General features: G+C 32.8%; 1 protein-coding gene across 1 annotated transcript; it reads left to right on the forward strand.

The window, feature by feature from the left end:
• The first annotated feature begins 794 nt into the window (after window positions 1–794).
• Window positions 795–13,467, forward strand: LOC111707588 (axoneme-associated protein mst101(2)). The gene is made up of 15 exons (XM_023480716.1): window positions 795–1,529; window positions 2,910–3,196; window positions 3,318–3,371; window positions 3,694–3,745; window positions 3,928–3,994; window positions 6,068–6,114; window positions 7,331–7,386; window positions 9,442–9,559; window positions 10,051–10,136; window positions 10,508–10,595; window positions 11,011–11,530; window positions 11,613–11,898; window positions 12,061–12,609; window positions 12,836–12,935; window positions 13,202–13,467. Exons 1-15 carry the CDS (start codon window positions 1,515–1,517, stop codon window positions 13,442–13,444), a joined length of 2,568 nt encoding a protein of 855 aa, XP_023336484.1. The 5' UTR covers window positions 795–1,514; the 3' UTR covers window positions 13,445–13,467.
• Window positions 13,468–14,797: the final 1,330 nt, after the last annotated feature.

The raw sequence follows: 14,797 nt of genomic DNA on the forward strand, positions 1-14,797 counted from the left end.
TTGATTTATGGAGAACGATAAATCAAAATGTCTATTTTAAGACATTATTAACTAGGATTATTGATAATATTATTGCGCGTAATTACAAAATCATTCACTGATGAGACCGGTCAGAATGTCAAGTGTCGCTAAGCCTTTGTCCTTAAATTGACTTTACATACTTGCACTTTTGATGCCCTAAGGAAGTGAGTTTTTGTCACAAACTCAAATTTTCTAATCCTTTTATCTTCGCAACCTGTTGGTGTAAAACTTTGATATTTCAAACTTAGACTATCTTATCTTACATAATTTATAGTTTGAAATATCAAAGGTCTACGATACTTGGTTGCAAAGATATAGGAATTAAAAAATTGAGTTTGTGACAGGAACTCAATTCCTTTGAACGTTGCATCAAACATTGGAATATTTATAGCACTCAAAATTTAGATCTTTATGTTTTGAATCATAACTCTAGCTTTTGACAAGAACACAATTGTTATGAATTTCAAATAAAGGTTTACCCACAACAGATGAGACTGTAAAGACGACCCAAAACTCTATAAAAATGACAATTTGAAGATTGATTTTTGATTTCTGCATTCAATTGATATTTTGAAAAAATCGTCTGGAGTCTCATACTTTGTGGGTAACCCTGTATGTAACTGGATAAATTTGCTTTCTCAAAAATGTTTATAAAATTTAAACTTGATGAACTATGATATCACAAAATCGCACCAGTAATATTGCGTAAATTTGACCTTTTCATTCTGCTGAGTTTGCAGTGAAGGGTTGCCAGATGCAGTATTTAAGGAGTATTTGGTGAAATTTTGAAAGATTTGCATTTTTAGTTTACGCTTTACAGTGATATATCTTTAGCATTCGGCATTCTACATATTCTGAACAATAAAGAAAATAATCACTGTTTAAGACCTAAACCGTTTATAGAAAAAAAGCATATACATAAGCAAATTACATTTTGACGGTATTTTATCAAACAAAGAGCAGAAAAAATCATTGAAGATGGAACTATCAGGTAAATTGTTCTATAAAGGGGAATTCCGGGATATTGCCGTAAAAAATGAAAACAAAAATGTTCCATTCCGTAAACCGTTATATTTCCAGTTTTCCTTCCGTAAATAGAACAAAAATTCTAGGTTCCTTACATGCCTTTCAAAAGAAAATATTTCCAGTTTTTAATCCGTACACCGGAAAAATAATTCTTAAACCGAAAAAAACTAGGGTTCAATTCCTTAATTTCCGGTTTTCATTCCGTAAACTGGAAACCGAAAAATAAATGAGACACATGAGTACGAATATTGTTTTAACGGAACCTTTTCCATAATTGAAATGGAAAAAATTCCGGGTCGTTTCCGCATACGTAAACTAGAATTCCGCTGAAAAATGACCCTAGTCGTAAAGTAACGCATAAAGTTTGTGGTTTCTGAAATGTGAATTAGAGTTGCTGGTTGTTCCACCAACAGTTGTACCTCGCCTAGTCAAGAATGAAGGATAAATAGTGAATACAAGGAAACATTATGATCTCCGTCTGGGTGAGAAATAAAAAACAATCATAATAAAGGGAGAGCACACAAAACTAGTTTTATCTATAGCAGTGAGGTCGATATGGGATTAGTTTTTAGTATTTTCATTAAAAACATAAATAAATGAAGAAATACGATAGGCGATTATATCAATACAATGAAAATCACTTTTTTAATCTTAGTTTGAAATGGTAATAAACTTTTTCAAATTACAAGTTTACAAGTAATCAAAGAGAAACCTTTTAATTGACAGCTTCTCTTTACTTCTGTTTTTGTATATTCATCATATTTAACAATTTAAATCAAAATTGAAATCGAAAGTCGTCTTGACGCCGACGCCGACTGTTTTTTTTAAATATTCAAGGATTATTTTACAGTTGTTCAACAATAATAACGAGGGGTGTAGAAGTTTTTTAAAGAAAATAAAAATCTTTGGCAAAGTGATTGGCAATAACACGTTTAAGGTTTTGAAACTTTTAAATGGGTTTCACAAAATACAAGAAGTTTGGCAATGTTCAAAATTATTTACTATCAGCATTTGCTTTACTTTGCACTCTGCCAAATTTCGACCCTAAGCGAAGATAAATATAAAACTAATCAGGCAAATTAACAAAACTAAAACAATCCAAAAAACTTGTTTTAAAGTGACTATTTTTTGGTTTGTTTTTTCCTTTTATTTCCTCTTAGAGTAAAATTTTGCATAGTTCAATAATATCCAACATTTGTATGAATACAATTTTGAAATGTTGGAACCTTCACACTGGTGCACTGTACACTGTACAGTAGACACTCCCTTCTTAGTGACATCCATTATAATTACAATGTAAAAAGTAATTGGAAAAATCATGACTTTTGACACCAAAACAAAGTCATAAAATAAAAAATGTGTACTGCAAAACTTTTAGTAGGAACAAAAGTTTTTCATCCCAAAGTTTTTATCTCCATCGAAGTTGTCGTACTGTCATTGCATGGCAATCTGCTAAATCATGTTTGCATTGCTCAGACAGATAAAATTGATCTAAAAAGGAGAAATAGTCTCATAAATATAAAAATAAAGGGAATGTACACGTAATTTCAAGTGACCCTCCAGTTTAGAAGGGGCTACTCCCATGCCCAATTCTCAAAGTTGCCCTTTACAATTTACGTGTTTTCATGAACGTTGAAGATATCATTTTTGAGCACTATAGTTTTTTGTTGATCTAAATAGTCTATACGGTAAAAGTGACTTGCGGCGTTGTGTAAAAAGACGAAAAAGGTAATATTTGTAACAACTCAACACTTTGCTGATATCTTCCACATTAGATTAAAGATTTTAATTGTACCATTGTGAATCAGGCAATAAATTCTTTAAATTACGACTACATTCTCTTTACGAAAAATACTCTATAGGCATTATTTCTGGGGCTTGGAGTGGCGTCTCCTGCAAGAATTAGCAATCATGGTGGCCATATTGAAAAGCATAATAACGGCAATGTTGAAAACCATCATGGCGGCCATATTGAAAACCATCATGGCAGCCATATCAAAAACCATCATGATAGCCATCAAGATATCCAACATGGCGGCTATCCTCCAAGCTGGCCTTTAAGGAAATGGGACGAGTATGAGTATGGAAGTCCCCAGAAGTGTAAAACTGTTAAATCTGGTTATAAAATATCTGCAGACTGTACTCACAGGATTTTCTATCAAATTAAATCAACAAATTGAATTTATAGTTGCATTTAAAATGGTTGGCTAGAGTTAGGAAACAGAATAATTGAGCAATCACAATAATCAAATATTTGATGGATTATTCAGCAAGGAGTGTGAACCAGTTTGTAGCTTAGTGGAAGAACCATACTGCACAGTTAGGTAAGTTAAACAATAATTTATTTTTTATAATTGACTTTTCTCTCAAAGGAAATGTCTTTGTAATTTCAAATGAACCTCCTTTATAAAAGATACATGACCAATTTACAACAATACTGTTTATAACCTTTATCTGATTAATAATGAGGAAGATATCGTCGTTTGTCTAGCTCGTAAACAGTTAAATTCTGACAATATATCATCAGCAAAAATGATAGATCAGACAGTATACTTCAGGGTACCGTTGTGAATCGGCTATTCCTCTTGAAACTACGTCTACAGTCCATTTAAATGTAGAATACCTTTTGTATGTATTGTACTGCAGGGAGAAGCTGGAATGTACAACTGAATACGAAACTAAATGCAAAACAGTCCAGGAAAATTATTCATTAAAACAAAAATTCTTTCGAAAAATCCAAACAAATTTCATTTCATTTTTTTCTAGGACAATGTCAAAAAGCCTAATTATAGGAAATAAAAAAAAATCTAGAAAGTTTTTCTGCAGAACAATTTTGCAATATTCTATTATTGAATAATCTCCATTTGAAACTGAGTAAAGGAGAAACACTGTGATGCTGTATCTGATGTGGACTGTGATATCGTCTTCGATAAAAAGTGTACAGACGGTAATGTACTTTAATCTTTACATTTTACTATATTTGTTTGAATCTAAAAGAAACGTCCAGCTGACTGACCTAGAGGTGGTTTAAGGATAATCAGGGTCAAAAAAGTATCTAGTCTGCTTCGAGATTTGAGCTGTATGTAGAAGTTGTACAATTGTGTATTAAACTGTGTGTTTATTATATAATGATGTTTTATGATGTATACACTCCCCTGGGCCTTATATCAAATCTACAGTTTTTATTTCCCATCAAAAAAAAACTAACAAAAAATGTCCTCGTTACTTTTATTTCAATGCTCACGGACGGCAATTCGTTTCTGTTTAAATGTGCCAATTATCAGAAATATAATTTTTTTGTCTATGTAAATAAGATGAAATAATTGCACAGTGATATCCATGAGACGACTTAACAGATTTGTATATATTTATAATTTTCAAGTTCATGGTTTGCTGCATCTATGCAAGTAAGGAACTATATGCATGCAGTTTAATTTCTTTGTAATTTTAATCTCCCTGGGAAAATATGAACCAATCAGATTACGGAAATTACGGAAATTACAGACCGACAGAGATTACAGATAAAGAGCTGAAAACTTTAGAATGGGATATCTTTAATCTCTATCGGTTAATTAATCTGAGCTGAGCTGGGAACTTTTGAATGGTGGATATCGGGTTTAATGCTTGATCCACTCTTGTTCTTAATCTCGAGATTAAATAATGCTTGTTCTCCTCTTGTTATTAATCTCCAGATGAATTAACCGATCGGGATTAAGGATATCCCATTCTAAAGTTTTCAGCTCTGAAAACTTTAGAACTGGATATCCTTATCCTGAGCTGAAAACTTTAGAATGGTGGATATCGGGATTAATGCTTGATCCTCTCTTTTTCATAATCTCAAGATTAACATAATCTTGCAAGATTATCGTGTATGAAAAACGATAAAATTCAAATTAATATTTAATCATCTGAGAAACTGTAGCAGCCAATCAGAGAAAAGCGGGCAACCAATGAGAGAACAGAAATATTCTCATTGGAGAAAACAATTTACGGTTATCCAAGGAGAGAGAAAAAGAGTGGATTAGGACTAAAATGAAAAGTTTCCACAGTGGATATTCGGATCAAGAAGTCAGGATTAAAGTTTATCCATTCTAAAGTTCCCAGCTCCGATCGGTTAATTAATCTGGAGATTAATAACATGAGGAGAACATGCCATATTTAATCTGAGCTGAAAACTTTAGAATAGTGGATATCGGGATTAATGCTTGATCCACTCTTTTTCTTAATCTCGAGATTAAATATTGCTTGTTCTCCTCTCATTTTTAATCTCCAGATTAATTATCGGATCAGGATTAAGGATATCCAATTCTAAAGTTTTCAGCTCTGGAGATTAAGAAAAAGAGTGGATCAAGCATTAATCCTAATATCCACCATTCAAAAGTTCCCAGCTCTGAAGATTAATAACAAGAGGAGAACAAGCATTATTTAATCTGGAGATTAAGAAAAAGAGGAGAACAAGCATTATTTAATCTGGAGATTAAGAAAAAGAGGAGAACAAGCCTTATTTAATCTGGAGATTAAGAAAAAGAGGAGAACAAGCATTATTTAATCTGGAGATTAAGAAAAAGAGGAGAACAAGCATTATTTAATCTGGAGATTAAGAAAAAGAGGAGAACAAGCCTTATTTAATCTGGAGATTAAGAAAAAGAGGAGAACAAGCATTATATAATCTGGAGATTAAGAAAAAGAGGAGAATTTGCATTATTTAATCTGGAGATTAAGAAAAAGAGGATAACAAGCATTATTTAATCTGGAGATTATGAAAAAGAGCGCATTTAGCATTAATCCCGAAATCCACCATTCAAAAGTTCCCAGCTTAGGATGTATATATCTATTCCAGATTAGGGAAAACTATTTATAAATTCAAATTTTCCGATTTAAATTAAGTCAGAATTGAGGCTCCATTTAAGCTGGAACTGAACATTTAAGTCGTAAGTTTTGTTCTCCAGTTTTAGACTCTGATTAGTCCAGGATGAAAGGATAACAAAAGATATTTTTTTCCTTTTGATTTATGTTGCAGAGGTAAAGGAGGAATGCGGGATAGAACTAGAAAGAGAGTGCAAACAGGTGAAGGAAAAATAATGCTTTGATAAAAATGATAATTATTTGTAGTTAAAGAGCTAGTGTGCAGTTTCTGGATTTACTGCATCAAAATCAAATCATAAAACTTACCCCTCTTAATTTCGGCGCCATGGCAAACCCTGAATGTACGATTCCCCGTCACTCAGTCACCTAGACACAGCGCTCGGCCGCTTTGAAGAAATATAATAATGCTTTATTTTTAAATTTTTCCTGAGTTTGAATTGAAGTTGGTCTTTTTAGGAATCTGAATCTTCTTATTATTGTCTATCTTTGTTAGCTAATTAACATGTATGCGTGTTCGTACATTAATTAATTAATTAACTAGCAAGTATCCCTTGTGAATTAATGAAACTAATTTGAATAATAATTCACAAAATGATATATGTATGCAAACCTCGTACACGAAACATATGTTCACTTCCCTTATGCAGAGTGACGTCAGTCAATTTATTAAAAACAAAAATATGATGTCCTAGAGTTTAAATGAAATGAGTGTTCTCATAAAATGAAAGGGGTATAGACTTACGGCGAAAAATAATCGCTTTTGATCGATATTAATCTTACTTCTATCTGTTGCGTCTGTAAGGAGAAAATTTTTAAAAACGACTTATAATAAAGAACGTAGCGTCCATACAAATTCAGAAAGTTGCAACATTCAACTCGGATCGTAAAATAATCAATTTAATTCCAAACAGATCATTTCGATATTACAAACAGTAGTCATTGATTATTTTTCGACACATTCGAATTCATTATATTTAATAATATTTTTTTTTTCGAACATTCCTGGAAAATATGAAAATTTCGTCTTCATTATCAAAAATCCTCGAAACAGAAATAAATGTTTTCAAAAGTAACTCTCATGAAAAATAAAAAAAATATTATGAAATATTGACTATAACAAATGCGTCAAAAAATAATCGATGACTATTGTTTGTATTATCTTAATGATTTGATTAGAATTAAATTGTTTTTTTTTACGATCCAAGTTGAATGTCGTAACTTTCTGAATTTGTTTGGATGCTACCTTTTCGGTATGAGTAGTTTTAACCATTTTCTCCTAATAGACGCAACAGATAGAAGTAAGACTAGTAGCGATCAAAAGCGATTATTTTTCGACGTAAACCTATACTCCATTTTAATAGTAACATTTGCTATTAAAACATTTTCTAACATTTTTTGTAATACATGTACTGTGTAGGTGCCTGACAGAGAATGCCGCCAAACATTAAAGAAAGAATGCACAGAAACTACTAGGTAAAGGGAAAAACAGACAAACGTGACAATTTAAAGACGACATATGCATTATAGTGGATACATGATAGTGAATGTTTGATTAGGGTTCTTAATCGTTTTTAAAAACAATTGATACAACGATCGTTTTTCGTTTCGAATTTTTTTTCTATAAACAATCGTTTTGTCTATAGAAAAAACTATCGTTTTGAAAACGAACCACTCCTTTTGAAGTGAAAAAAAACTTGAAAGAATTTCGCTAATGAAACTGAGTTTTCTGACAATAAATTTCATTTTTTTTAGGAAGATAATAGTATGAATGTTGTCTTAAATGGGTTTTTATCGAGACAAATAATGTTTTCTGACTCGGATTTTCCGACCAAAAAATGTATTTTCTCTTTAACATGTCGTTAACGATCGTATATAACAGGGTCGTCGTTAATGGTCGTTTTAATCGAAAACGTGGAAACGATCAAAATGTCTCTGCGATACACAATTGACAATTTACTTTACTAAAATTCATCAATTTTTAAAGTTTTTTATGTTGATTGAACATCTTTTTTAAAGCAATTAAGAAGAACAAAACTATTATAAAATCTTTATTTTTATTATATTTTTATAAGTTACAAAATTTAACCGAAATACCAGGGCGGAATTTAACCACAATACTATAGTGCGGAATTTAACCGCAATACTAGGGCGGAATTCGACTGCAATACTAGGGCGGAATTTGACCGCAATACCAGTGCGAAGTATAACCGCAATACCAGGGCATAATTTAACCGCAATACCAGGGCATAATTTAACCGCAATACCAGGACGGAATTTAATTGCAATACCAGGGCGTAATTTAACCACAATACCAGGGAATAATTTAACTGCAATACCAGGGCTTAGTTTAACCGCAATACTAGGGCGGAATTTGACCGCAATACCAGGACGGAATTTAACTGCAATACCAGGGTGTAATTTAACCGCAATACCAGGACGGAATTTAACTGCAATACCAGGGCGTAATTTAACTGCAATACCAGGGAGGAATTTAACCACAATGCTAGGGCGGAATTGCAAAAAACATAATTTTCGAAATTCCACATACAAACCTACAAACAATAATACTACAGAAACGAGAGTGCAGTATTTATTCAATCTGTCTTCTTCCATAAACTACTCTGTCAATCTGTTAGCTAGTTGATTTTTAAAATAATTTTGTCTATAAGCTTAAAACAAATATCAAAGGCCGATCAAATTAATCCTTTAGTTCGCAATAATTCAAGAGTTTCAGGTCGTCATTAAACTCTCATCCTTTGCGAGGGTAACCCTGAAAGGTCGTCATTAAACTCTCATCCTTTGCGAGGGTAACCCTGAAAGGTCGTCATTAAACTATCATCCTTTGCGAGGGTAACCCTGAAAGGTCGTCATTAAACTCTCATCCTTTGCGAGGGTAACCCTGAAAGGTCGTCATTAAACTCTCACCCTTTGTGGGGGTAACCTTGATAGGTCTAAGTGTCTGTTTTTTTAGATTTTGTCTATTATTTTCGTGTCTATGAAAACGGGAATTACGCACCATATGTAAATGAGTTAATGCGCGCATTATTTCTACGCAAACTATAAAAATGTTTAATAAGTGCGCGGTTACTCTACACCGACCATGAACAAATATTGAAGGTGCATGCTTGAGGGTTTTAGGAGGGGGGAGGAGTAATTACTTATTCAACAAAAATTATCCCCCCTTCCCCCCATTTTAACAATCTGTTCAGTGAATGTAGTTTTAAACCAGTGGTTAGAAAGAGTTATTAGCAACGAGGTTATAGTAGATAGAGTGATGATGTACGCTAATGATGTACTCCACTTTCAAAGTTTAATCTGTATATTACAGCACTCAGGGATGATTTCTGAAAATATTTATTTTCATTTAAGCAGAAATAAGTTTTCAATTTAAAAAAAAATTTTCTTATCCGATATATTTGCAACCTAATTGTGAAATCCATTGATACTTTAAACTTTAAACGTTAGCGGAAATATATATATATATATAGTTTTGACATATCAAATGTCTACGGCATTTTGATATTGTAGGGATGAATGTGAAACTACGATGGAGGATGTATGTGATACAATAACAGAGCAAAAATGTGATTCTGTTGTGGAACAAAAATGTACAACAATCACAGATAGAACATGCAATACAGTGCAGGTGAATATTTTTACAAAATTAATATATTCGAGCGCAAAAATGTTTGCTAAGAAAATATAGACAAGGAAATAATAATAATTAGAATTGACTGAATTTGCAGAATTTAGATTTATAAAAATATTTTATTAAAATCAAACAAAAATATATTATAACTTGATAATAATTATTTAAAGTCTTGCGTTTCATTGTTATACATTTACGTCCATATTGCTTAGCGTTTTAGGACTTTTGAAAGGTCCCAAAAAGTTCCGGAAAGCTTTTAAAATTTCAAAATTGTTTAAACATTTGATTTTATTCCACTTTATTAAGTTTTGACCCTTTAGAGAAAATATATACTAAAACAAGCCCCAAAAAGAACCAAAATCAAACTAAAAGCGATCGTTTAAAAAGTTGTGGTTTTTTTTCTTTATTACATTGCTTATCAAAAGCAAACATGTCTTTGAAATCTTTGCAGTTAGGGAAAACAACTAACTACATTGTTAAATGTTAAGGATCAAATGTGTACAACTGTAAATGAAGAGAAGTGCAGTACAGTGGTGGATCAAGAGTGTAGAATAGTAGATGATAAACAATGCAGGTACAATGGTCGGCGTTTACATCAATACAACAAAGACGACGTTTCTTTTTAAGCTTTTATTTCTAACAAGATTTTTTTTATTTTTAAAGAAAACAGAAGCTGCTAATTGACAGCTCCTCTTTGTTTCCTTGTTTATTTGTATTAATATTGTTTGACAGCTTGGTAGAAATCATTTTCATTGTATTGATATATACGGCGACGACGTTTGTAGTTTTCTACAACAATCAATCAATAATATTCTTTCCTAATCCTACCAATTTGAAACTCAATCCTGGGATTGGAACTTTTAAATAGACAGAAGATTAGTTAGAAGACACAACTTGACTCCTAAATGTAGCTTAACTTTATCTTATTTAAAAGTTCTATTGTAGAACTGAAGAAGAGACCCTGTGTCAAACCATTGATGATCAGCTGTGTACAACAATAACAGAACAACGATGCACAACTTTGGATGAGCAGGTGTGAAATAGAATCTTAGATAAGGTTAACGGGGGGACTGTAAGCGTAATTTCAAGTTACGTTCCATTTTCATAGAGGCATGTCCAATTGACAACGATAAGGTAGTATTAAGCGATCACATTGACCGCCCTACTGTTCATTAATCTATCTATTTCCCTAAAAAGTCTGGTTCTAGCTGAGCAGACCAGAACCCTAACCACTTTTTCACTCTATTCAAACTCTCCAAATGAAGTCAAGCAATTAGTTTTGGCAGTTAATTTTCGGCTATGAAAATAAGACTAGCTTCGAAATCTGTTATCATGCAAAGGTTTACAGGGTATCGTTTTAAATCAGACATGCCACTCTATAAATGGAAGGTCATTTAAAGTTACGCTTACAGTCACTTTAACTAATAATAATTTTGAAAATTGTGTAGGTTTGTACTACTGTGAATGATCAACAATGTTTGACAACCAACAACCAGCAGTGTACAACAATATCAGATGAAGAATGTACAACTTTGAATGTACAACAGTGCAGCAATCAGCAGAATGAGTGCACTACTGTACAAGAAGAAGTGTGTGAAAGTACATCAACCCAGACATGTAATGATGTTCAGGAACTACAGTGTGATTCTAATCTTAATCAACCATTTGGAGGACAAATACCATCCTTAATCAATCAAGGGTTCAATAACCTTGGGAATCAATTTGGAGGTTCTGTTTCTTCTCTCGGGAATCAATTTGGAGGTTCTGTATCTTCTCTCGGGAATCAATTTGGAGGTTCTAGTACCACCCAGGGGAATCAATTTGGAAGTACCACCCAGGGGAATCAATTTGGAGGTTCCGGTACCTCCCTTGGAAATCCGTTTGGAGGATCAACTACGTCATTAGGAACAGGGTTTTCAGAGAGTTCCTTCGGGGTTTTGGGATTTGAAAGAACTGGTTCAGTTTCAGGTAAGAAAACTTATTTGAAACAGAATAGATTTTTTCTCTATTAGTTTGCTCTGAAAAAGTATATTTTATTCATATTTTCTAGGAAGTATTCGAGGCAAAAGACAAACAGAAGAGGATATAACAGATATATTAGATGGAGTTGAAGAAAACCTTCCTGAAGTTTCAGATGAATTAGCTCGTGTGGAGAGACAAGTCTTTAATAATGTGGGGCAATCCAACAATGTTGGAATCAACAGAATCCCAGCTAACAGCAACTGTAGACCAGTTTCTAGACGCGTGTGTAGGAGTGAACCTGTTAGTACCTGTAGAAATGTTCCGCGGCAAAGATGCCAACTAAACAGGGGTAACTGCACTAGTACTCCACAAAGGTGTGTTGGAACAAAATTTAAATAAGCAATTAATATTTTTTACTACTCTGGGGCCAAACTGCTGATTCAAATCCTGAATTAACGATTCAAAACCTCATTAATCTTTAACTATAAATCGATGATTCAAGATTTGAACCGGCGGTATAGGTAGTTATTATCTAGGTCATGCCAGACAGTGCCAAGACAGGAATGCACGACCCTGCCTAATACACAATGTGCTACACGTCCACGACAAGAATGTAGGCTAGTTCCTCGTCAGCAGTGCAATCTTGTTCCAAGAGAATCTTGCCAGAACCTTCCTCGTCAAAGCTGCGAAAAAGTTCCCAGAGAACGGTGTGATTTTTACCAACAGGAACAGTGCCAGAATATCCCACGAGAAGAATGTGTTCCTGTTCCAAAACAAGAATGTCAGATGGTTGATAGAGAGGAATGTAAAGATGTTCCTCGTGAAGAGTGTGTAGATGTACCCCGGCGAGAATGCAAAGACGTTGAGAGACAAGAATGTCGAAAATCTCCGCGTAAGGTTTGCCGACCTGTTCCTGATACAGTCTGCGAGGATGTTCCTCGTGAAGAGTGTAAGACAGTATTAAAAGAGGAGTGTAATAATGTCCCCAGGAAGGAATGCAAGCAGGTTGTAAACCAAAATTGCGTTGAAGAACCAAAAGAGGTTTGCACACAGACACCAAGAAAGTCATGTGATTATATTCCCAGGTAAATATCCATAAATAAAAGTCTGTTTACATTCCGTTTTGTTCGTTTTTTCAGTTCATTCATGTAACCATGACATAAAATGCTGATCGATTGTTTAAATCTTTATTTCTCTTGTTTGATCGTTCATCGTTTGTAAATTCTTCTGAATGACACCATTGTTCAAGAAAATTCTAAATATTTTGTTTGTTAACAAAATCATGCCCATCTAAGAACATTATTATTTTAGAAAAAAGTGTAAAAAGTTTCCAACCGAGAAGTGCTCAAGTACACCACGTGAAATCTGTACTAGAGTTCCAAAGAAGAAATGCACGGAACGTTGTACTCAGGTATATCTCTAGTTTATATCATGTCGAAGCAGCTGAACTGGCTAGAATTCTAAAAGGTATCCTATAAAAATTGCGCTTGTAAAATCAGGGATATCATAGGAACTTTTTTTTAAATTAGAAAACTAGTTGAAATTATTATTACAGTGGCACCCAGACGTGAAACTGTGTAATTGAAAGACATCATGTAATCAACTTATTGGCCTTTACCTATACACCCTGTTCAATTTCTGAGAATTCTCCCTATTCGATTATATTCTATTATTCAGGTTTATCAATGTACTGTATGTGACGAGCGGTACACTAGGAGTACAGAAAATCCTTCAAATCCACCAAACTTGGATTATACTGAGATTACAAGAAGACCCCATAAACCTGAGTATTTTCCCTGGAAAACCGAGTCAGGCAGACGAAATGATGTCTCAGACTCTGACATCAGTGAGAGCTTGGTGGATCCAAATATACAGATTAAACCTTTATCGTCATTGTTTCAAATATTCAAAGTTAGATAAAATAAAATAAAAATTTACTTGAGGTTTGGCTTTATCAAAATGAATGTCTTGAAAATTTAGAAGTCTTCCGAAGTAAGAAATTTTGAGTTGTAAATCTTAAATTATGGATCTAGCATTTATCCTAAAATCTAAAAGTGGCCACATATTGGATTTCGAGATCAAGTGTTCAAGATTAACGATACTTCACACCAAAGTTTTTACTTCAGTCCTGTGAACAAAAAAATCATGCAGTCTTCCTTTAGGGGGGGGGGGGGGTACCGGCCTAGAACCCAGCTTTGCCAGGAAACTTTATTCTTTTGAATTTCCAAATTAAAAATTTCCTAATAAAATTTTGAGGGTAATCGGTCAACAGATGTATGTGTAAATCTTTCATTGTACTAATATTATTAACCAGTTTGGCATTTATTACTTTTTCTGGGTTTTATTATCATGATAATAGTTAAGGCTTGAAATAACAAAGCTAAGAAGAATAAAAGCTAAGTTTTGTTTAATATTTACAGCAGATTTATGAAAGCATGATGCAATTTTGATACAATAACAAAATTCAAACAATCCTAACATTCTTATTTTAATCTATAAAATTAAGATTTACAGTTGTTTATTTAAATTATTAATGATTGTATGACCATTTAAAATCAAATGTATTGTACAAGCAAGTTTAAAATTTACAAAAAAGAATAATAATGTCTATCTTTGACTTTATTAAATTTGCATCAAATCGTATATCATCTAAATTAGTTTATAAATATGATAAAAGAAGTATCGTGCATTAATTTTTAAAACTTTCTGTAAAAATAGGCACTGATCTTTTCATTGCATCACGCATATACTTGATGATATGAAAGTACAAGAATTAAAAAATATATTAAGTACATCACTATGTTTACACACCTGACTTATACAATATACACATCTTTATATCATGTATCACACACACACGAGAATTTTAAATATATTAAGTACATCACTATGTTTATACACCTGACTTATACAATATACACATCTTTATATCATGATGTATCACACACACACGGAGTATTTAAAATATATTAAGTACATCTTTGTGTTTACACACCTGACTTACACAATATACACTTCTTTATATCATTGTTCAGCATATAAAAAGCCAGTGAAACTACATGAACACATTCAGTTTCAAACAACCGTTTCCTGGTTAAAATATTAATATTCTCTAATAACTTAAATCCTAAACAGCTAATTTACAGATTAGCTTTTACCGCAAAAGCCAAAGCGTTACCAAGATTTCACATATTCTGGATTTAGGGCTGTTAATCGTTTTTAAAAACGTTTGAAAAAATTTCAATTTTTTTCAGAAAGATAAGGTTTTGAATG

Source organism: Eurytemora carolleeae, unplaced genomic scaffold, assembly GCF_000591075.1.
Source record: "Eurytemora carolleeae unplaced genomic scaffold, Eaff_2.0 scaffold812, whole genome shotgun sequence".
Classification (NCBI taxonomy): Eukaryota; Metazoa; Arthropoda; class Copepoda; order Calanoida; family Temoridae; genus Eurytemora; species Eurytemora carolleeae.

Bases quoted from the DNA above. Each gene is read 5' to 3' on its own strand.
- LOC111707588 (XM_023480716.1), top strand. The intron at 3,197-3,317 runs GATTTTCTATCA...TGGATTATTCAG, and splicing joins TCTGCAGACTGTACTCACAG to CAAGGAGTGTGAACCAGTTT. The intron at 12,936-13,201 runs GTATATCTCTAG...TCTATTATTCAG, and splicing joins GCACGGAACGTTGTACTCAG to GTTTATCAATGTACTGTATG.